The following is a 23,486-nucleotide window of genomic DNA, read 5'->3' on the forward strand; positions in this document are numbered from 1 at the left end:
AAGAGTTGAATAATGCGTCTTACAAAAATTGGGAGCAAAATAAATGGGCTCAAACATAGATCACTATATAAATATATAGTGGTTTATGGCTCAAAGAATCAAAGGTTGCATCGAGAAAGCAAATTTTTGATAAAACAGCGCCAATATAGGTAAGCCTGCTCTCTAGAGTCTACAGAGGTGCGATACACGTCTCAGCAGTTTCGGCCCGTCTCTCGGCGCAGTTCGCGTACTGTCGGCGCGGTGGTGTCTCATCCCGTCAGCGCACGGCTCGGCACGGCGCGAGAGCTGCCAGTCACCCTCACCGGCGGCACCGCGGGAATTCCGGTCACGTGACCGCCCCCGGGCGCCGGGTCACGTGACGCGACAAAAAGGGCCGCGCGGGGCCGCGGCCGCCCAGAGTAGCTCGCGGCCCGACGACACGATGGAGGTGAATCCGCCGGTCGGAGGTGATCGGGTGTGTGATATCTGTGACAGTGACTGTGACTGTGAGGGACACCGTGGTTTCTTCCGATGTGCTGCGCCACTTGCATGCTGCGATGCGTGAGAAAACGATCTTATTGAGGTTTGACCCTGGCTTGCTAATGTCCACGGTTTTGGCAGCCTGTGTTATATTCTAGTTTCCCGTTAAAATACTAATAATATCCTGATTTGATTTTAATTTTAAGTCTTTACCATACAATAAGAAAGGTGGAAAATTTCAAAGACCTGCTAAAAGCTGTGGTGTACGTTCGAAAAAATGCCGGAGCTTAGCATATAGGCATAGGCGGGAATGCCGCAGACACAAGCTAAAAAGGTACAAAATTATTCAGGGATTCGTACCTAAGGGCTAGGTATAAGCCACCGTACAAAGTGGCATAACACATCAAGTTACTTATGTGTGATATGTAAAATTATCCTGAAATGTATCCTCAGTGACTGCAGTGATTGCAGCTTGAAGTGTGGACATATATCCGATCAATCTTTTCATTTTTTTTTAAAGAAAAAATTCTGATGCTATGGCCTTACCTGAGCTCTGCAGCGCCGAGAGCTCTGGTCACTGTTCCGTCCCGGATGTAGTTATTATGCCGAATGGTGTCGCAATCCACACTGCACAGTACTTGCCTTTAATTCTGGAGTCGTTGGCCCCGTCCCCGTACATATTTGGTGATGTGGATGCCTCCAGCCTTCTGAAAATACTTCGAACCTTATTGCTATTCACAATATATAATATTTATTAACAGATATAATTATAGCTACGGACTGCTGTTGAAATTTGAGATGCGTGGCCGCGTCAAATCTGTAAATAATATAAAGTTCAGGGGCCTAGGGACAAGCGCCTGCATTAGCATGGTTTAATTATTCCTTACAGCAGCAGTTAAGTAACTGTTGTAGCCGCTGTTTCCAAATACTGTTAAGGACCCTGCTTCAAGACACGCTTCAGCCAGCGGCCGGGACAGGCGCCCTGGTAGCGACTACCAATGCTTTTAGTTTCCAGGGAAACATCAGCACACCGCATTGTGAGCGTCCCTGTTCGTCGAGTTGTCGATACTTCTATAGAAACCGAAAGCGCTAGTAACTGCTTCCAGCGCGCTGTGAAACAGGGCCCGGGTCACAGCGCGCCGGGTGCGGTGTGCCAATTGTCAGGAGTGCGGACCGTGATCCACCGAAGTAGGTCCCGAGACTGCATCGAGGGAACAAGAACCAACCGGACGGCGACTGCACTGCCGCACAAGAAACGAACGCGGTACGCGCGAGATATGTAATTTTGCATGTATAGCTACATAGTACGCGCCCCGTTCGTACCGCGCGCTAATATTGTGTTTTTAAGTGATTTAACAGTCCTTATTAAGCCCGATAGCAAAATAGAATTGTTTTGCAGTCCTCACCTGACTCGAAGACAGATTATGAATGGGTGGATTACGAATGGTCTGGAGAGGATATCCATTGATTCATTTAGTCTTTCTTCGTTATTGGGCTCCGGGGCCGACAGCAAATTATGGGTGTCATTTTTGCATCGCTGGATCTCTCACAAGTCACAACTCACACCTGACGGCCGACAAGCATACGCCTTCGTGGTATTTCCCATAAGCATTTCACAGTTTTTGTCTGGGGATTACCCAGTGGGTATCAGGTGCGGTGGAAGAGCACGTTCGGTTGTAAGCCGCTTATTTCACGTGTGTGGCAAGTACCCCACCCTTCAGGACAGAGACAAGGAAACTCCGACACAAGGCCTGAGGGAGTTTCAGTCTCAATTACCCCGGAAAGTATCGATTGGCTAAATATATCGCATCGTACGGGCACGTGCACACCTAGCCCACCGTCTGAGTTGCAGCTTGCAGCGCGATAGCTTGCAGTAGTGGCAATAACGTCAAAATGCAAATAACTTTAGCATTGCCAACGTGCACGGGAAGACACCTGCGGTGTCTCGAGAGGTGTCTTGTCAAGGCCAAAACAACCATTGGTCTCCCGCCGGATCTTCTTGGCTGCGCTGCAGGGGAATCAAAGTATAGTCGACTACAGAATTATGTTCCACTCCTCAGAAGCTAGAAGTTGACCGGAGCGCTAAGTTGTGCCGTTTATCACGCAATTAAGCGTGTCGATTGTGAGCATTGGGACAAAGCAATTTGTGAACTCAGCCCGTGTGATGCGGCACAGCCTACCACTCCAGGCAAATAATTGCCTGTAAAAAGTGGAACATCATTCTGTAGTCGACTATACAGAGGAGTGGCACTCGTCTCGCCATTTCACACAAATTTTAGCCTTCGTGCCACCGGTAAAGTGAACTTACAGAATTAAGAAAGTGCTTCCAGCATCATGCTTCTTTGTTGAGAAGCATCGAATACCCGCGCCCCGTAGGGGGGGGGGGGCCGAAACGGCCCCTCCCTGTTCTTTTCCGTCGATATCTCCTAAACGGCTGGAGATATCGCTACCAAACTTTCACAACCCCTCCGGGCATCAATTTTACACATTGTGACCAAAAATTTTTCCAGAGGCTATAATAGGTCGGCCACAAATGACGTCAGAATGACGTCATGTTCTGTCATTTTCGACCGAAAAAAGGCCTTCGCGAGAAGACCTGTCAGGCCTACAGCTTTGAAGATACAGAAAAATGATCAAGACATAAAAGGTGTAAAATTAACAGGGCTACAAAACTGCCATCTCGGATTTTTGTGATTTTTCAGTTTTGACCCCCACAAATCAAAAAAGCATTTTTTTGGATATATTAGCCGAAAAATCAAAAAAGTTTTTTGAGTTTCGAAAAAACCGGAAGATATATGATAGTACCTACCGTCTTCTATCTACATACCAAATTTCGTACCGATACCTCGTTTTTTGGCCAAGGTATAGCGAAAAAACTGTTCAAAAATGATGACGTCAAATTTTCAAACTCAATTTTTGGCAATTCTAGACCTCGTAGAGCAGAACAAAGACCACCATTAGACTCCCCGTGACGAGCTGCATCGAATCGATACACATTTTACGCAAAAATATCAACTTTGAAATTTGACCTAATTTGACCTGACCCTGACCTTCACCAAAATGTGACCCAGGCTGGCCCCAAAGGCTGCCTAACCCACATAATCGTATTTTTCATGTAAAATGGACCATAAAACATGTATCACACGACACTTTCATATTGTGACCCCCGGTGACCTGACCTCGCTGTGACCTGACCTGGTATCAGTGACCTCAGATAGCAAAGTATGTGTTTGACGAACAATGTACCATCGATGGTTTTCAATAAATTACCAATTTACTCGATTTCACAACACATTTCTTGAAATGCCTGTGAACGGTGAAAATCCGACCTTTGACCTGACCTGTGACGTCATCGGTTTGACCTAGGTCAATGAAATTTGGTCACAAGGTAGTTCCCCGGTGGGGCTGTCGAACACCGTTCGAATTTTGAAAATCGGCCGGTAAATTTCCGAGATCTTAGGGGGGTGGGGCCGAAACGGCCCCTCCCCTACGGGTGGTAGGGTCCGCCGATAGCCCTACGGGGCGCGGGTTAAGTCTATACCTAAGCAGGCGAATTCCAGTTGAAGCTGGTTAAAGGTCACTACATGTCCGGGAAAGGCCATGCTGTAAAACAGCCGAGCTGTATTGTTGCATTAAACACAATAAGATGTTCTCTGGTTTGAACTTATCTCCGTCAAAAGAAGTGGACTTTCGAGTAACATATTTACTTCCCAGAGAATAATCCGAAAAGTAGCTATTCATATGTAATTTCCTTGGAAAAATGACTTTAAAACAACATATTTGGTTGAAAATTGTTGGTGACCTTTTGCATGACCTAGCTTCAACTGGAATTTGCATGACCTTTCGAGTTACCATCGCCCATCGGTCATATCAGCTACACGCTACCTATTACATATGAGTGGAATGGCCACGATACCGAAAATAACTTGTGGTTTTGGCACCTTTTTCAAAGCAGGATACACTTTTTAGGTGCCTATTGGGCAAAGTTGGCCCAATGGCTTGGTGAAGTCACGAATTGCCTGCTAAAGTCACGTTGAGGTCACGAGCTGACTCCATGGCTATGCTATATAAGATCCGAGATGAATGAATTGTTCGTTGTTGGAACAGATGCCCTCATGTAATGCACAGGGCCTCAACTTGTAAACAATTATGTGTGGGAATCACAGAAGTGCATTTTAAACATGGTTACCTCCCTACTTTACTTTACCTAGTGACCTGACCGTGGGGCGTGGTGGTGCGGGACCAAATTTATCACACGGTACGGAACTGATGATGTAAGCTCTGCCAAAGTGTTATTTGCCGCGACTTTTCCTACAAAATTCAAACAAAAGCATTGAGTGTGGCCAGGGGCGCTGCCCCACCAGAGCTGAACGGCAGCAAAAAAAAAACCGTAAAGAAAGTCATCACCATTGCCTCGTAATTCATGTGCACTAGGACCTCTTCTAACATGTTAACTGCGAGGGGGGGGGGGCAGTGACGCCAATGCCTCTTCCCCCAGTGGAGCTGAAATCGCGTCACTCGCGTCGCAGTCGCAAATAACTCGCGTAAAAAGTGGCCCATGCCGTCAAAACTTTAAACCCTCGCCCGACGAGGGCCTTTTCCATAACACGGACGGCGAGGGGGGAGGGGTTGGTACGAACCCCCCCTGGCGATTGGCTTCTATGGCACTTAAAAACACCAAATTTACAGGGTAGATGGGTCTATGGAAGGTCTCGCCCCTGTGCAAATTTGGTTGCTCTAGGTCAATATTTAGGGGGGTTTTGGGGGGTATAAGTGTAAAATTTTTGCTAAAACAGGCCAAATGTTTTTCGCTTATAACTTTTGATCTAATTAAGATAGAGCAAAAAGAAAAGCACCACTGAACTCAGCACGGCAAGGCGCGTCGAATGATATACTTGTTTGCTTGCTTAAGTGTACTTAAAAAGTTAAGCACATCGTAAGTACATCTTAAGTCTTAAGAATGGTCGAAATGCTTAATGTTGCATATCATTCGACTCGGCTGTTCAAGAGGAGCAGAATGATGCCATTTTGAAAGCTGTATCTTTATTGTGTGACAAGTTATTGGCACAAACGTCATTTGACCTCAATTGACCTCATTTGACCTGACCCATGGATAAGTACACCAAACAAAGAAGCACCAAGTGACATAATGTTAAGTACTGTTGTTTCAAAGCACTAAAGTGATAGAACGAAGCGGATATCGCCAGTATTTTCCGAATTGAATATTTTCCCATAGGCTTAACATTACGACGTAATGACCTCTAACTGACCTCAGGTCAGTGAAATGAAAAAAAACCGGAATATATGTTATACAACTCGGTGAACTTAGGGCATCCTGAAAGTTTCAAGGAAATCAGTCAAAAACTGTGAGTTGGACAGGTGCATAAAGAAAATTGAAATTTGACCATGACCTTGTACCGGTTTTTCTGACCTGGTGACCTGACCTGAAACGGCAGAGACCTGAAATTTTCAGGAAAGGTGCCAAAAGGTTGCCCCAGAGGGTATGCCAAATTTGGCGGCGCTACGCGCCGCCGTTTTTACGTTATTTGCGAAAAACCTTAGGGGGGGGGGGTTGCATCAACCCCCCCTCGTCGGGCGAGGGTTAATACTACCTACTATGTTCCAGATAATAAAAATAATCTAGTATTTCAAGAACATTTTCGAGACAATCAGATACCTAATCTAATATTTTCGAAATAATCAATAACAAACATTTCTTCAAAACTTAATGGCGCTGACTCTAATTACCATTGATCTGTGGTCTGCTTCGAGACCTTGTCAGGCCGGAATCGCGATTTGCTGAATGTTAGCGCACATTATCTACGTCATTCCAGTCTTTTTTGTGTCTTCTAAAGGTGCCAAAATCAGTAGCGGCGGAACACCTTCAATTAAGGGGGGGGGGGGCACTGCCGACTTTTGGTCCCATTCTTTCCATGCAACGCCCATAGGGCTAATGTTAAAATGCCCAAATCAAAGGGGGCACGGTGCCCCGGTGCCCTCCCCGTTCCGCCGCCTATGGTCAAAATGCGAATTGCGAAATGAATGTAGTCCGGAGTCCCATGTGTTATAGCGAGTGCCAACGACATGGAAAGGTCAGGTCAAGGTCATTGACCTTAAATGACATATTAGTTCACTTTTTGGAGTTGATGTCGAATCTATCACCCATTTATATCAACAATTGAGAAGTAGCTCTGGTGCCAGTGCATCCACGTTACGAAGTTGTCACTGGTGGTCAACACCTCTTTCGCCAACCGGTGGGAAACCCTGGCACTAAGTGGCAACCTACTATTTGAAATGACCGGGCTCGAGTCAAGCTACCCTTAACCCTATTAGTGGCAGGCTCCTGGCTACCCCTATTAGTGGCAGGGGGGCTGTTTACGACCCCCCTTGATATCTCGAGATCTAACGGGCCAATTTTCAAAATTCAAACGGCATTCGATTTCGCTCAACGTGATCTACATTTCTACAAAATAAAAATTAAAAAATGTCAATAGGGGGGTAGAGGGGGGGGGGTAAAAACGGGCAAATTGCAGATACATTTTAGACTGTATCACGGCCAGGTTTCTGAACCAATCTTAACGCAACTTTTGCCGATCGATAGAGAATGAACCAGGAGTTCACATGGATCCTAAAAATATGCATTTTCAAAAATCATAGGCGGATACAGATCATTGAGATTGGGGGTACACAAAAAGTATAGTAAATAAGGTTTTTGTTGGTACCGTTTCTAAAAAGGGTGGTAATGGTCTTGTAATGTTACAATTTTCTTATGAGAGAACGACTACAATTGTATTGGTCATGCATAGGCGGTGTCAGGGCACCTATGTTGGGAGGTAAAACATAACCCCGCTTTTTGGACGCCTGGATCCGCCTATTATAGCAAAAACGTGTCAAAAGAGGATGCACAATAACTTTGTATATGTGATCACATGATACCTTTCATTTACTGTTCGTAAAACTGGTGCATACAGTTATAATACATCAGCATCGTGATCTTCGCCCAAATGACTCGCTTCACGAATAGGACCCCCCAATTCCCAGTGCTCTGGAGCCGCCCCTGGTAAAGTTATGAACTTGAAATTTTCAGGGACTGTGCCCAACTTAGTTTTAGGAAAAGTCAGAAAATTTCAGCATCGTAGCTTCAGCGGTTTCGGAGGTATTCCCGAAAAACCTGAGGGGTGGATGAAAACAACCCCCCCTGCCACTAATAGGGTAAACCCGCGCCCCGTAGGGGGGCCGAAACGGCCCCCCCTGTACTTTTCGGTCGATATCTCGTAAACGGCTGGAGATATCGCCACCAAACTTTCAGGACCCCTCCGGACATCAATTTTACACATTGTGACCAAAAATTTTTCCAGAGGCTATGATAGGTTGGCCACAAATGACGTCAGAATGACGTCATGTTCTGTCATTTTCGACCGAAAAAAGACCTTCGCGAGAAGACCTGTCAGGCCTACAGCTTTGAAGATACAGAAAAATGATCAAGATATAGAAGGTGCAGAATTAACAGGCTACAAAACTGCTATCTCGGATTTTTGAAATTGTTGAGTTTTGACCCCAAAAAATCAAAAAAGCTTTTTTTTTGGATATATCATCCCAAAAATCCAAAAAGTTTTTTGAGTTTCGAAAAAACCGGAAGATATATGATAGTACCTACCGTCTTCTATCTACATACCAAATTTCAGATCGATACCTCGTTTTTTGACCAAGTTATAGCGAAAAAACTGTTCAAAAATGATGACGTCAAATTTTCAAACTCAATTTTTGGCAATTCTAGACCTCGTAGAGCAAAACAAAGACCACCATTGGACTCCCCGTGACGAGCTGCATCGAATCGATACCCATTTTATGCAAAAATATCAACTTTGAAATTTGACCTAATTTGACCTGACCTTGACCTGACCTTCACCAAAACGTGACCTAGGCTGGCCCCAGTGGCGGATCCAGGATTTTCACTGGGGAGGGGCTGCAGGTCATAATTGGGCGCCACGCCCCGGATGGGCGCCATAGTCGCATCGTGGATCTTTTTTGTTAGTTGCGTAGGGTTGCGTCAGTTGGAGTCGGCAGTTTTGATCGGAGTCTGAGTTGGAGTCGGTTCATTGGCATCCCTCGACTCCGATACCGGCTCGGAGTCAGAGTCTGTTAAAATTATCTCTACCTACCTCCCTTTTTATTTAAAGGTAAACAACCAACGTTTGGATACAAAACAAGTTTCACCGAAGTTTCCAGGCCTATCTCTCGACTCTCGTCGATGACGATTTTAGGAACCACTCTTTCCCATGATCCATCGGTGGATGGTAGCCAGAGAAACGTGGACGAGCGGCGACTGAAAACGTATTGGGTAGTTTGTGACAGAGATCCCAACCGCAGCAGATATTTTTTTACATGCCCTGTGACACGAAATCCAGCCATGAATAAGCACGAGTTCAGAAGAGTATGTTATTATGTACCAAGTGGGAGGTAAATGTTAGACGGAGACACCACACGATTGGAAATATCGGTGCGGAGCGTACTGAAACGACGTTATTCGACTGATTTTTGCATCCTAGTCCTAGTATGCGGCACTCCGATGAGTTGCGAATTGAAAATTGGCGCCACTGCGCCTTCGGCGCAGTGGCGCCAGTTTTCCTTGGGTGGGGGCTGCCAGCCCCCGCAGCCCCCCCTGGATCCGCCACTGGCTGGCCCCAAAGGCTGCCTAACCCACATAATCGCATTTGTCATGTAAAATGGACCATAAAACATGTATCACACGACACTTTCATATTGTGACCCCCGGTGACCTGACCTCGCTGTGACCTGACCTGGTATCAGTGACCTCAGATAGCAAAGTATGTGTTTGACGAACAATGTACCATCGATGGTTTTCAATAAATTACCAATTTACTCGATTTCACAACACATTTCTTGAAATGCCTGTGAACGGTGAAAATCTGACCTTTGAACTGACCTGTGACGTCATCGGTTTGACCTAGGTCAATGAAATTTGGTCACAAGGTAGTTCCCGGGTGGGGCTATCACACGCCGTTTGGATTTTGAAAATCGGCCGGTAAATTTCCGAGATCTTAGGGGGGGGGGATGCCGAAACGGCCCCCCCCCCTACGGGTGGTAGGGTCCGCCGGTAGCCCTACGGGGCGTGGGTTAATGCTAAAAAGGGATTCAGTTTCAACGTAAAATTTTGTGCTGGAGCCTGGATAACATTTTATTCGAATGTTTTTTTTTTAACCGTCTGGTAGGTACAGGAAGGACAATGTGAAGGGACTACGCCACAAACTTCAAGCATGGGCCATTCACTCACTGGCAGACTTATTCAGAAAGGCGACGCTGCGGGTGTGCAAACTGCTTACCCCAAAACAGTTTCTCCGTGTTCCAAAAGTTATCGGATTTAAGTTCCCTGCTGTCCGGTTTAAAACAACTTTTTCCTAATAAATGCTTATTTTCTATTAATTCTAGAAACAAACTGCATAGTTTTCGTCGATTTCGGGCGCTGCGGGACCTATCTTGTTTTTTTTTTGGGGGGGGGGGTATGAATGTAAAAATTTTGTTAAAATAGGTAGGTCAAAAGTTTTCGCTTATAACTTTTGATCTAATAGATAGAGCAAAAAAAGCACCAGTGAACTCAGCACGTCAAGGAGCGTCGAATGATATACTTTGTTGCTTGCTTAAGTGTACTTAAAAAGTTAAGCACATCTCAAGTAGGTACAACTTCAGTCTTAAGAAAAGAATGGTCGAAATGCTTGTTGCATATCATTCGACTAGGCTCTTTAAGAGGAACAGAATGATGCCGTTTTAAAAGCTGTATCTTTATTAGGTGACAAGTTATTGGCACAAACGTCATTTGGCCTTAGTTGACCTCATTTGACCTGACCCATGGATAAGTACATACACCAAACAAAGAAGCAACAAGTGACATAATGTTAATTACTGAGGTTTCAAAGTACAAAAGTGATAGAACGAAGCGGATATCTCCAGTATTTTCCGAATTGAATATTTTTCCATAGTCTTAACATTACAATGTAATGACCTCTAACTGACCTCAGGTCAGTGACATAAAAAACCGAACTATATGTTATACAACTCGGGGAACTTAGCACATCCTGAAAGTTTGAAGGAAATCAGTCCAAAACTGTGAGTTGGACAGGTGCATAAATGCAATTGAAATTTGACCATGACCTTGGACCAGTTATCTGACCTGGTGACCTGACCCAAGGTCACCCGGACCTGAAAAATTTTCAGGTCATATATGTAGAAAGGTTGCCCCATAGGCTGCGCCTGCGCGCCGCCGTTTTTACGCTATCATCGAAAAACCTTAGGGGGGGGGGGTCGCATCGACCCCCTGCCAGGATGCGGGTTAAAAAGAGAGAGAAATGAGGAAGAATGAGGAAGAACAAGTGGCTTAAATCCGATGAGAAAACCGGATTTGGGGTACTCTAGGTTTGGTTCCTGAGCCTCTGTCCCTCCTCCCCCAGTGAAAATTCATTAGAGGAGGCCCTGATATGCACGCTGCTCGTGTCACGTGTGGCGTGCGCCGTGTCCACCGTTTGTGACCCCATGCACCCTCTGCCCGGCAGTCGCTCAGTCTACTGGCGCTGGCGGCTCTGCTCGCCGCCTGCTGCGCGTCTCCGCAGGGCATTACATTTGGTAACGCCGCCCAGCGGACGGCCACCAGACAGAGGTTCCGGCAGCGACCGCAGGGCGGCGCCACCACCGACACCCGGATCGGGCTGGTGGGCGGCCAGCTGGGGAACCTGGACCCGGTGCCGGGCTCCGACTATCCGTCGCGGATCGCCAACGGGAACCAGCAGCCGGCGCAGACCAGCCAGCAGCTGCGGCAGCAGCCCGACAGCGGTCAGTGGTCCCGGCAACGGCTGCACGCGGGGGGGGGGGGGGGCGCATTTACGGGCCCGGTTATTAGGTGACACCTGCCGATCTCTAGTTTAGTAATGATGAGTGACTTAAATAGGGCATTACATGCTCTAGAGCTCCGAAGTGCGATAGCGAGTGGAAAGGACATTATCGAAGAAAAGGCATAACAGGGTGTCCCAAAATTGATGGCGGTCTAAATCATCGCCCCTGCGGCAAAAACCAGTCGGCATGGTGACACGGTTTATTTACCAATGTATCCGCCCCTCTCCTTCACACACGCCTGCGTGCGCTCAAGCATGCCACTGATCAGGTTGTCCAGCGTCTCGCGCGGGATCTTCCTCCAGGCGAGCTTGAGGCTGTCTACCAGGCCTCCCTGGAGGTCGCAGCTGGTATCTCGTCCATCTTGTTCTGGACGATGGCCCAGAGGTTTTCGATACGAGACAGGTCCGGGCTGTTGGGTGGCCACACCTCCTTCCTCCAGAAGTCCGGGAGGTGCTCCTCGCACCACTGCTGGCTCGTGCCGGCGGTGTGAGCCGGGGCGCCGTCTTGCTGGAAGATGACCTTGGACAATGGACATGTCAGGGTGGAGTTTGACCTTTGTCGGAGGGCCGTTCTCACGGGTTCTGCTCAGCGCCGACTTCAGGGCCGTCTCGAGGATGTTGTCCTGGTAGTAGCTGGCGGTGACAGTCTGGCCGCGGGTGACCACGTGCAGATCAGACAGCCCCCGGAAGCTCATCTCGCCCCACACCATGACCTTGGTCGGATGCTTGACAGTTTCCGTTGGGACGACGTCAAAAGAGCCATGGGCTCAAACTCGGTCGTTTTGACGGCTGGGTGGGTGGTGTAGCTGGTAGGGCGACTCGTCGCTGAAAATGACCCGTCTCCAGTCGTCAATGGTCCAGCTGGAGTGCTGTTTGGCGAACTCCAGACGTCGGCGCCTCTGTTCCGGGGACAGCTTAGGCTGCAGCTGCGGCTTGAGTGGCTTGAGACCAAGACAGGTCCTCAAATAACGGTGTACAGAGGACTTTGATACCGGATGACCTCGCTGTGAAAGCTTGTTGGACAGTTTTCTGGTTGAGTGCCCCCGCTTGAAGGCGGACTTCGCGATGACGATTTTGGCGATGCGTGTGATGGTGGACTTGCGACCACGTCCTTCCTGGTTCTCAAGCCCTTTACCAGCACGGTGAAGGGCAAGCCAGCGTTGCAGCGACCGTTTTGGAATCTCCAGGTCTTGAGCGACTTGCCCTGGCTTCATGCCGCCGACAACCATGCCGACGGCCCGGGAGCGCACTGCCAAAGAGTGCTCCCGGCGCATGCTGGACACCTCTTCAGGGCTTTGCGACATTGATTTTTAGAAATGCTTAATAGGGACATATCGACGAGTTTTGTAGGTCAGCACGTGCAACAATAAGCACGCATGCCACTGCACATGATTTTTTGAAAAATACATCACTGCAAAATATTCAACTTAAGGTCAACGAACTTTTCGAAGACCGCCATCAATTCTGGGACACCCTGTATGCGGGAGGGGGAAAATGGACAGGTAGATGTAGAGAACACGAAGGGGACACGGATGGGCACGTAGCGAACACGGAGGGCACACGGAGGGAACACGGAGGGAACATTAAAGTGGGAGGTAGGAATTCAGAATTGAAACAGTTGAGGAAGCAGCTGAGATGTATCCGGCGACCGAAAATGAGACTCCCAACGGAAATGGTCAGCGGCAGGTGGCGGCAGCCGCAGTCGCTAATTGGTGCACGATTCTGTCAATGCTGAACTTGGGCACTAGCCATCCTCCCAGAATCTCGGAATTTCCCGATTGGACGGTGGAGGTCGGCCGTGCATCAAGCTCTGCTTACCGTGGCCTATGAGCAATCCGTTTATTCAATTAATCGAGATGTAATAGTACCTAAGTAACTAGCCCTCTCCTGTCTCATTGTGTAAGAGAGCGTGGCTGAAGCATGTCGGCCGAAGCATGATTCAAATACCTAGTGGCCACGTAGCGCGGAACTCCTTATGTCGACGGCGATCCAGTCGTAGTTGCTCAGTCTCAGAGCGGTTTGTGGTTATTACTCGCACCACCAGACATCCATTGCGATCAACGCGGCTCGCAGGCAGGTCCGCGCAACTGAGCATGTTGGTGCGCGATATCCGCCATGGGGTAAAACCGGAGGTAGGTATGCGGTCAATGAGTTACGAACGCGATTCGATCTCGACCCACTAGACTTGGACATATGTTCCGGTCACAGCGCTGTCATAATTTGTCTTTCTTCCTAAAACTCTGTTATTGGCTGCTGTTCACGTCTGTGACGTCGAAATCGACCATGTGACGTCATTAAGGTGGGGCATTCCACGATAAATCGTACCAGGCCCGTCACCCTCATCTCTCAGATTTGAATGAAAATTGGTAGCTACTAGGGGTAATCATAGGCTCCAAAAACACCTGCCAAAATATCAGACTTCTCAGATGAAAACTTTTTGAGCTACATTGCATAATATTTTCTAAACTTCAGATTGTGAGGGTGAGTTTGATGAGCTATAACTCAAAAACGAGCTAAGCAAGCAACAAACGGTAAACAGCTTTGAACTAACGATGAATCAAAGATTAATATAGCTTTTTTAAAATTGGAAAGAAAAGCTTCACATATTGAAAAAAGTCGTAATATTTTTTTTTTTAAATTGTCTATAACGGCCCTTGGGACCAACATTTTTGCCATTTTTATTTCTTCAAAATAAATTTCAGGTCATTTAAAGTCGACATGCAAAAAATTAGAAAGGTGTTCTTTCTATAAGTTCATTTTAATGCATACAAAATGGGTTTCCGGGGGTCAGCTCGCCGTTTCGCCTCTAATGGAGCTGGAATCTTGCGGAAAAAACGAGCATGTGCGCCGTTACAAGATGCATCGAATGACACCACATTTTAAGGTCTCGGGGTCATTGGTGACCCCTGAGGTCATTCCAAGTGACCCAAATTACGGGTCCGGTTTTTGGTAGATAACTTCGCAACAAATGGTCGCAGAGCCGCGATTTTAGCATCTTTGTGTTTGCCTAGCTCCGGCGCGTCGAATGGTATACTGTATATATCAGGGCGGTATATATCAGGGCGGATCGTTAAGTTGCATACTCTGGTGTATTTTCGCGAACGACCTCTGTCTCCATGTGCCCGATTATGTAAAAATAGTTCAGGATACCCAGATTTGGACAACTGGCAAAAAGCATGACCTCCCGTTACTTATAAACCGGCTCGAGACAGCTCTCCAATCGATGTTTAACTGGTTCTGCGCACACCGTATGAAAGTGAACGAAGCAAAGACTGAACTGATGGTCATGGGAACGAAGCAGATGCTGAGAGGTATTTCTAGTGTGAACGTTCAGTTCAACCAGGCAACAATCAGATCGTCAAACCATGTTCGTAACCTCGGTGTGATTTTCGACCGTAGCCTTGACTTCCAACCTCATGTCGATCAACTCGTTCCGAAATGTATAGGAATGCTCCTCGGCCTAAACCATGTCAAACATGTCATACCGATCGCGACCTTGAAACATCTTATCACTGCTCTAGTCTTCCCCGTGCTGCGCTATTGCATGTCAGTTTACGGCATATGTAACAAGGCGCAAGTCCACCGCATTCATAAGGTGATTAACTTTGCCGCACGAGTGCTCAGTGGACGCCGCAAGCATGAGAGCATATCAGATGTTGTGCGATCGCTCGGGTGGCTAAATGCTGATGAACTGATCACTTACCATCGAGTCATCACCATTCACCGACTGCTTACCGATGATGTATAGTCGACTACAGAATGATGTTCCAATCCTCAAAAGCTATCAGTTGACCGGAGCGCTAAGTTGTGCCGTAATTATCACGCAATTAAGCGTGTCGATTGTGAGCATTGGGACAAAGCTATAATTTGTTAACTCAGCCCGTGTGATGCGGCACAGCCTACCACTCCAGGCAAATAATTGCCTGTGAAAAGTGGAACATCATTCTGTAGTCGACTATACCGAGGCCAGTAGTCGCGACTATCCACTCTCCCGCTCGTGAGCAGCACAGCCATAGTACTCGCACTGCTGATCTCCTCACAGTGCCGCGTATTCGCACAGAAGCAGGACGCAGTCGGCTGTGCTTCAGTGCCGTGAAGTTATATAACTCTGTGCCTAGGAAGCCTGGCATGTCTACCAAAACAGCCACCAAGCAACACCTGTTTGCGTGCCGTGACGAGTGAGTTGTGGTGACGTTTTATTTTATTTTATTTTATTTTCCCATTGTTTTGAATGTATCGGTGTAAATGCTCCCTAAGTATCCGTATGCTTGTATTATTGACGTGCGATGGTGAAAAGCCCCTGAGAGCAGTGGACCTTCGTGAATATACATTCTGATTCTGATTCTGATTCTGTTTGTTCTGGTGAGGTCAGCTTAAGTCGCTGATCTCGGGTCAGCACACTGCCGTGTATTTGGTTCCGCTCCCCGACCGGGCGGCCCAGCCGGTAGCCAGCCCCCGGGCATCACGTGACCGCCCCGAGTCCGCGGCAAAGCCAACCAGCGCGGCGCTGGACAAACAGCGCCGCCACAGAGATGGTTAACAGTCGGGTCAGGCCACGAAGCTGGGTGAATGAGATCATATTGCACATCATTCGATTCGCAAGGTCTTCCCGAGTCCATTGGTAGCTTTCCCGTCTCTCTAGCTCAATTTGATCGAGAGTTATTGACGAAAAGCTCTTATGACCCTAGTGACGTACGAATGACGTCACGCAAGGTCAACAATGCAAACGTGAGGCAAAAATGACTTCAATTGGACTTTCAGTAACCAGTGATGTCACTAGGCAGCTTTACCACGCCATTTGTAGGCTCTCTTCCCGAAATCACAATTCGAGACCATTATACGGTGACGCAAAAAAAGTACATTGATAAAAAAAACACCTTCCTTATTTTCTGCATACTACCTAATAATGATCCAAAAATGTTTTTAAGCAAATAAAAATTCAAAAAAATTTGGTTCCAAAGGCATATAAATGCAAATGAAAGGAAACTCAATGTGTTATATATCAAAAATAGTTTATATTTCAAAATTTTAAAAATGCATATTATTCTTTGTTTCAATGCAAGTTCAATGCCGTATAGCATTTGGCATTTGGATTATCCGTCTTAGAGCTACAGCCCGCCAAACTTGGCGCTGCAACGCAAGATCCAAAACATGTTATACATTATAACTCAAAAACTTCTCATTGGATTAGCCTGAAATTGTCACAGGAGGATTCAGAGCCGCTGATTACCCCTTAGACCAATTATCGTTAAAATCCGAGAGATGAGGATGTCAAATTGGAAAAAAGTGGTACGATCTATCGTGGAATGCCTTGCAGGTGACAAATTGTAGTTTTTTTTAATCAAAAGGGAGATGCCAAGTCAATTGGAGGCAACGTTTTGTGAGTATCGCATCCTAGCAGCTCGTGATAGCAGAAATTTGAGCCTACGCATTATAATCAGGGATGCGGAGCCGTGGAAATTTCAGACGGCTCCGGCTCCGGGTCCTGCTCCGGAGAAAAAAATCGGCTCCGAAAACAAAAACAAAATTGACACCCACATATTATTTTATTTTTTGTTTTTATCTACGTTGCATTGGCCTTGCGTGGATGTCATCAAGAGAAATATTTCATATTTTATATTACCAAGAGAAATATTTTATATTACCTGCCCCAATAGGTAGGTAATATAACATCCTGGTCAGGGGTTGTGATGGGCGGGGAAACCAACTGTGGTAAGGATTTTTTTCTTCGAACAACGGTTTCCGAGATATAGCCTTGGGCAATTCCTGGAGGTCACGCTGCAACCCTATTTTTGGCGGCTTATAACTCTATTGGCATGGATGAGATAACACATCCTATAAACCTGAGGTCAACGCAGGCCGAAAGCCACTTTTTTATTATCGCATATGAATGAAAATTGATTGATGAGGCTTTAATCGTCATCAGACAAAATTGCAACTTGCAGTGAGGGAAAGTATCAAGGTCACTTCGAAAAAACGGTCAAAAGGTCACGTGATCAAAATTTTCAAAATTTGAAAATCCGAGATAGCCAAAATGTTCGTTGTTTGATTACGAGTTGAACCATATAAAGTTTTTATCATAGAAAACCAACAGTTTCTGAGTTATAGGCCGCCAAATATAGAGTTGCAGCGTGACCTCCAGGAATTGCACAAGGCTATATTTCGGAAACCGTTGCTCGAAGAAAACAATCATTGTCACAGCTGGCTTCCCCGCCCATCACAACCCATTAGACCAATTTTAAGCAAAAAAAATAAAATATGACTGTGTACGGCTTTGGTCAATCTATCGTGAAATGCCCCAATAGGTAGGTAATATAACATCCTGGAAGGGATTTTTCTTTATATCCTAGATATCAACACAAAATAAATAATTTTTAGCAATCTACAAAGCATAATAGGACCAAATCTGTTATTTGCTCAAAGAAAAGCTAATAGAACTTTCTTCTACGACGTGGATAGTCTGCGCTGCCGCTATAGGTACGGATTAATATCATTTAGAGCGACATGTCTGACGCACGTAGCGTCTCGTTTAGCTCTCGGCACTAATGCCACCAGTAGTCAGAGCTCAGAACGTACCGTGGGCGGACATCATCCACATACCCGGTACAATGGCGAGCCGATATTCGGACGGACATACAGCAGAAGGCGCCGGGATAACGACGCGGCGATCAGACACGCCCGGATCGAACTGCTGAAAACATTACCTTACTGCGCTTTAAATCGCACATTTCAGCATTCACACGTTCATCGGAACGCAAACATTTAGCGTTTAGAATATTAAATCATTTCGCCTTATGATGCATGTGTGATAAGTTGCGCTGACTACCACCTAGACGTCATTTCGTGGTCCTTGTGTGGATTAGTCCAAGTAAAAGGTGCGCTACCCTGCCGGCCTGCCCGCCGCCCGGTGAGCCTAAAGTGTCGCACTGTCGCTGAACCGGCCTCTCCACCGAAAACCTAAATTTAGTGCCACTTTGGCACCCATATAAATTTCACACAAAGCTGCTGGTGGACGTTTCCCAACCAATCAAATTTCTTAATCATGCGATTTATTCCGGCGTTGGGAATATAAATGTCAAAAGTGTACCTACTTACCCATTTCCAAATGAGAATCTGACGTTTGTTTTTTCGTTTCAGTATACGACGGGCAGTCGAACGGTCGTGTTTCGAAGAGTAGCGACTGCTACTGTTCCTTGATCGGCGAATGTCCTCACAACGGCGGCTTTGACGGCGCCGGGCTGATCGATATCCGAATTGTCAACACCAGGCCGGTGAGAGTCGACGGCGCGCGCCGAGTGCCACTCGCCCCCTCTGCCTCACTCGCTGCCTCTCTCTCTCTCTCTCTCTTTCTCTCTCTCTCTCTCTCTCTCTCTCTCTCTCTCTCTCTCTCTCTCTCTCTCTCTTCCTCTCCTTAGCTGTCCCTCTATTTCTCTTGACACGTTTTTGGTACTTTTCTTTGGACAGGTTCTTGTGTTATGTTTTTATCGATTATCGCTTTGTTACGTTAGCGACGCACTCATTTGCTCGCTCACTCATGAACCATTGTTCATTTACCCGCTCACTCACTCGCTCACTTACTCATTCAGTCGCTCGCTTATTCGCTTACTCGCTCACTCGTTCACCTGCTCAGTTCTGCCGGACTCGCTCAACTACCCACCCACCCAACCCACTCACTCACTCACTCACTCACTCACTCACTGACTCACTGACTCACTCACTGACTCTCTGTTGTCAGACGGTGGTGAACGGTCAGCTGCAGTGCAGCAGCGAGTACCAGGAGCTTTGCTGTCCACCCAGCTCCGGCGGCGGCGGCTCCGGCTCCGGTGGCTCCGGACAGCTGGTGTCCGGCTGTCCGGCCGCCGCTGGACACAGCCAGTGCGGACAGCGACAGCTGATCGCGGTGCCCGGCTACACCCTGAAGCCGGCCGAGACGAGCTTCGGCGCCTACCCGTGGGTGGCCACCATCCTACGCGAGGGCGACGTCTTCATCAGCTCCGGGGTGCTCATCAGCGACCAGTGGGTGCTCACCGTGGCGCACCACGTCAACAAGTACAGCAACAACTACTCGGGCCTCAAGGTCAGTGCCTGCCGAGACATCCCGCCGCGGTACATACCTCGTGCAATTCTGTACACCGTGCTCCGCATCCAGCTGCTTGCCGGGCGAGGTGCTCTTTTGATAAACTTTTATGAGAATAATATACAGGGTTATTTTTTATACAGGGCAAAAAGTAAAGAGCAATGGCGGTACCAGAAAACACATCAACTGACAGCAAATGTACAGGGTGTCCCATAAGTTCCTTCTCACCTAAATTTTTCTTTTAGAGGCTCTCTTATTTAAAGCCACGCTTAATTTATTTTGTAACTGAGCTTTTGGGGTTGCCATGGCAACTGTGAATGTGCTCCACGGTAACTAATTCGTCTAGACAAAATATTTTTTGCCAGAGAGTTCACTTCCTGTGGAGACGGCTTACGCCGCAACATAGAGGTCTCCGATACGGGAACGTCTCGGTATTTAGTCCACACTGGGCCATTCACGACGGTTGAGGGTGATTGAGGCCATCCAGTATGTAGCCAATGTCTGTCGCTAACTGGACGCACAGTCAACAAGTGACGCCGATGATTTGTCGGGAGTCAATCGCTGCAAGTTTACGCTCTTTTTTGTCAGCTTTCACGAGTGAGCCATGTGGCCAAAACTGTGTGGCGCGAAAATGGCCGTCAAAAAGGTCTTAGCGTTAGAAAGTTGGTAAACAGGCTTTTCAGGATGCATTACCAGCTGTCTAAGAGTATCATTTCGGGGTACCTAACTCAAGGTGACTTAAGCTCTACTTACCGGAGGGCTCAAAACAGTCAAAAACGTCTTAAAATGGCCAAACATGTGTTTCGTTATGCCTGAGGCTAAAAAACTGAAGGGCCGATGGCATCAATGTGGTCATCTGGACTACCTAGTCCGTGCTCGAGATAAACCACCGGTGCAAACCCCAAATCGGTCCCATATGGGCGACGTAAAAGGCTTTTATGTCATCCCGCTTTATTCCTATGCAAAAGGCCAGAGTCACGGTAATGTGGGGTAATATGCGTCCAGACACTGATCACAATGCGATTGATACTCCAGAAACAGTCTTGGGACGCAGAATGCTTCTCCAAGAAGATCTAGTAGGAGTTTCAGCTTTCTAGCTTAACTCGAACCGCAAGTATGACCACATCTTTTTAGGAGAAAATGGCATCCGGGAGGTCGTAGGCTCATCTTCAAGCAAGACAGTGCATCAGTGCACAGGTCAAGCAAAGCTTAGAAGCAGTGCCAGGAGACTGTGATAGGCGTGTGTGGTAAGATCACATCCCAGCCAACTCATCGGATCCAAATTTCATAAAAATGTGTTGGGAATATTGAAATCGAGGCTCGTCGAAGCGAACCGGTGTTTCAGCATTGAGGAGCTCACGGCGCATGCCAAGTCAGTCTGGGCTAACTTCAAGCCTGTTATGCTGCCAAACATGCCGGTTGGCATGTCGCAGCATGTATTCATGTGTTTGCCTATGAAATGGGGAGCACATTGAGGGGTTATAAACATATCAAAACGCAATGTACTCTGTTTTACATGCAAATATAAGGTGAGAACGAACTTATGGGACACCCTGTATATCTTTGTAATAAGCACATTCTGACATTTCATTTGCACACACAAACTTTGAGTTTGAGCTCCGTTTAGGCTTACAGAACGTGCTCGAAGTGAGCACAGTTTTAATGCACGCAAGCCTGGAGTAATTGGCGATTTTGGGGAAAACATTTTGTTGTGCGCCATTTTCACGGAACTTCACAACAGAATGAGTCCCAAGAAGTCTTTAAAAGGTCCTGAAAACAAAATGACAAACAATTTCCTTTCACATGGATATACTTTTTTTGCGTTTGTTATATGTTTTGGTATCTCTAGGCTTAAAAACTTTTTGCCCTGTAAAAAAAATCACCCTGTATATTTTGACGATATCATTGATAGGTCAAGCATATTTCAAAATGTGCAGGAATCGTCTTTTTGGTAAACCGATACCATGGACCGGTACATTTGATCGGACTAGCACATTAGGCCTTTTCACCACGTAGGGTTTTTAGCGACCAATGCTGCAGCACACGCAGCCCTGAGCTTCAGCTGCCTGAGAAGCCTATCAAATTGTGTCAGTTTAATACGGCCGCGGTAACTTTCCGCAGGGTGACCCGCGCGTGACTGGCTTTCTCCGCCCGTATCAGTTACCTACTGTCTACGCCACTGTTCTGTAGCACGCCGATCCATTCTGTAGCGTCACCCAGCTCTATTCTGTAGCACGCCGATCCATTCTGTAGCGTTACCCAGCTCTATTCTGTAGCCTCACCCAGCTCCATTCTGTAGCCTCACCCAGCTCCATACTGTAGCGTTACCCGTCTCTTACTCTGCCTGCCCCGTCTCGGCAGATCCGGTTCGGTGAGTGGGACGCCAGCGACCCGAACCACGAGCCGTGCGCGCACGAGGAGCGCACCGTGTCGCGTCTGATCGTGCACCCGCAGTTCGACTCTGGCAGCCTGGCGCAGGACGTGGCGCTGCTGCAGCTCTCGCGGCCGGTCTCCGTGTCGGCCTACCCGCACATCGGCGCCGCCTGCCTGCCCGCCGGCGGCCAGAGCTTCGACTACCAGCGCTGCTGGGTGGCCGGCTTCGGCAAGGACGCGTTCGGCCAGGGCGGCCAGTACAGCTTCATCCAGAAGGAGGTGGACGTGCCGGTGGTGCCGCACGACCAGTGCCAGCAGCAGCTGCGCCAGACGCGGCTCGGCGCCGGCTTCCGGCTCAACGGCCGGGCGTTCCTCTGCGCCGGCGGCGAGGAGGGCAAGGACTCGTGCGAGGGCGACGGCGGCGCGCCGCTCGTCTGCCAGGGCGGCGACGGCCGCTGGACCGTGGCCGGACTGGTGGCCTGGGGCATCGGCTGCGCAGAGGCCAACCGGCCCGGCGTGTACGTCAACGTGGCCTCGTACGTCGACTGGGTGCAGCAGCAGACCGGCTACCTGGGCCGCTGAGCGGGAGCGGCGGCAGTCCCGGACCGCCGAGCGGGAGCACGGACCGGCTACCTGGGCCGCTGAGCGGGAGCGGCGGCAGTCCCGGACCGCCGAGCGGGAGCACGGACCGGCTACCTGGGCTGCTGAGCGGGAGCACGGACCGGCTACCTGGGCCGCTGAGCGGGAGCGGTGCCGGGGAATCGGCGGTCAGTCGCACCCCGGCACCGGTCGCCAGACATCGGTACCCCGGCCCGGTCTGAGCTAGCCCGCTTAGATCTTACAGGCGCAGTGACCGATTTTATAAACAATGCGTACGGCATATGCAACTTCAAACCAAGTGTCTTTATCAGTTGTATAGGCACACTTATCATCCACGATGTTTTTCCTTCATGAGGCTGTATAAAATGTCTCGGCTGTATAAGGTGAACTTCGCGACACGATTGGCATATGATGATCGTCAGTAGGTGTCCATAGGGCGGTGGAACTCGAGATGGGCCGTGCGAGGGCCAGTCCGTTGACTTTTTCAATGTGAATCATTGTCAGTGCAGTACAACACGCAAAACTGCTGATACGGGAAGTTTTTACCTACTCGTAACTTGACTAATACATTCACAACCGTGTTTTAACAAAAAGCGTCTGATAACGACGAAACCTACAGTATCAACCATGAATCTTCCCTCGCTTAACCCGCGCCCTGGTGGGGGGAGGCTATTTTTTGCCCCCCCCCCCCTCCAGACTTCTCGATATATCTCCAGAACCGCTGCGCCGATCGTCACCAAACTTTCAGTACCCTCCCGGGCATCAATTTTACACATTGTGACTAAATTTTTTCCAAAGGCTATGATAGGTTGGCTGCAAATGACGTCAGAGTGACGTCATGTTCTGCCGTTTTCGACCCAAAAAAGGTTTCGCGGGAAGAGCTGTCAGGCCTATAGCTTTGAAGATACAGAAAAAACGTTAAATACAAAACAGATGTAGAATCACCAGGGCTACAAAATTGCCATCTCAGAATTATGAACTTTTTGAATTATTACCCCAAAAAAAAATCAAAAAAATATTTGTTTAACCCTCGCCGGACCTATTGGTTTTCTACATACGCGCCGGCCGAGGGG

General features: G+C 47.9%; 1 protein-coding gene across 3 annotated transcripts; it reads left to right on the forward strand.

The window, feature by feature from the left end:
- The first annotated feature begins 400 nt into the window (after positions 1-400).
- Positions 401-23,000, forward strand: LOC122372588 (phenoloxidase-activating factor 2-like). 3 transcript variants are annotated; one of them, XM_043349993.1, is made up of 6 exons: positions 407-427; positions 11,028-11,304; positions 18,501-18,634; positions 19,099-19,440; positions 21,802-22,393; positions 22,424-23,000. In XM_043349993.1, coding segments are annotated over exons 1-6 (1,353 nt in total). In that variant the 5' UTR covers positions 407-421; the 3' UTR covers positions 22,426-23,000. The 3 variants fall into 3 exon arrangements, with proteins under 3 accessions (XP_043205918.1, XP_043205909.1, XP_043205928.1); XM_043349983.1 differs by having other exon boundaries at positions 401-427; positions 21,802-23,000; XM_043349974.1 differs by having other exon boundaries at positions 402-454; positions 21,802-23,000.
- Positions 23,001-23,486: the final 486 nt, after the last annotated feature.

The sequence above is a fragment of the Amphibalanus amphitrite genome, unplaced genomic scaffold (assembly GCF_019059575.1).
Source record: "Amphibalanus amphitrite isolate SeventyFive unplaced genomic scaffold, NRLGWU_Aamphi_draft 000037F_arrow, whole genome shotgun sequence".
NCBI classification, from domain to species: Eukaryota; Metazoa; Arthropoda; class Thecostraca; order Balanomorpha; family Balanidae; genus Amphibalanus; species Amphibalanus amphitrite.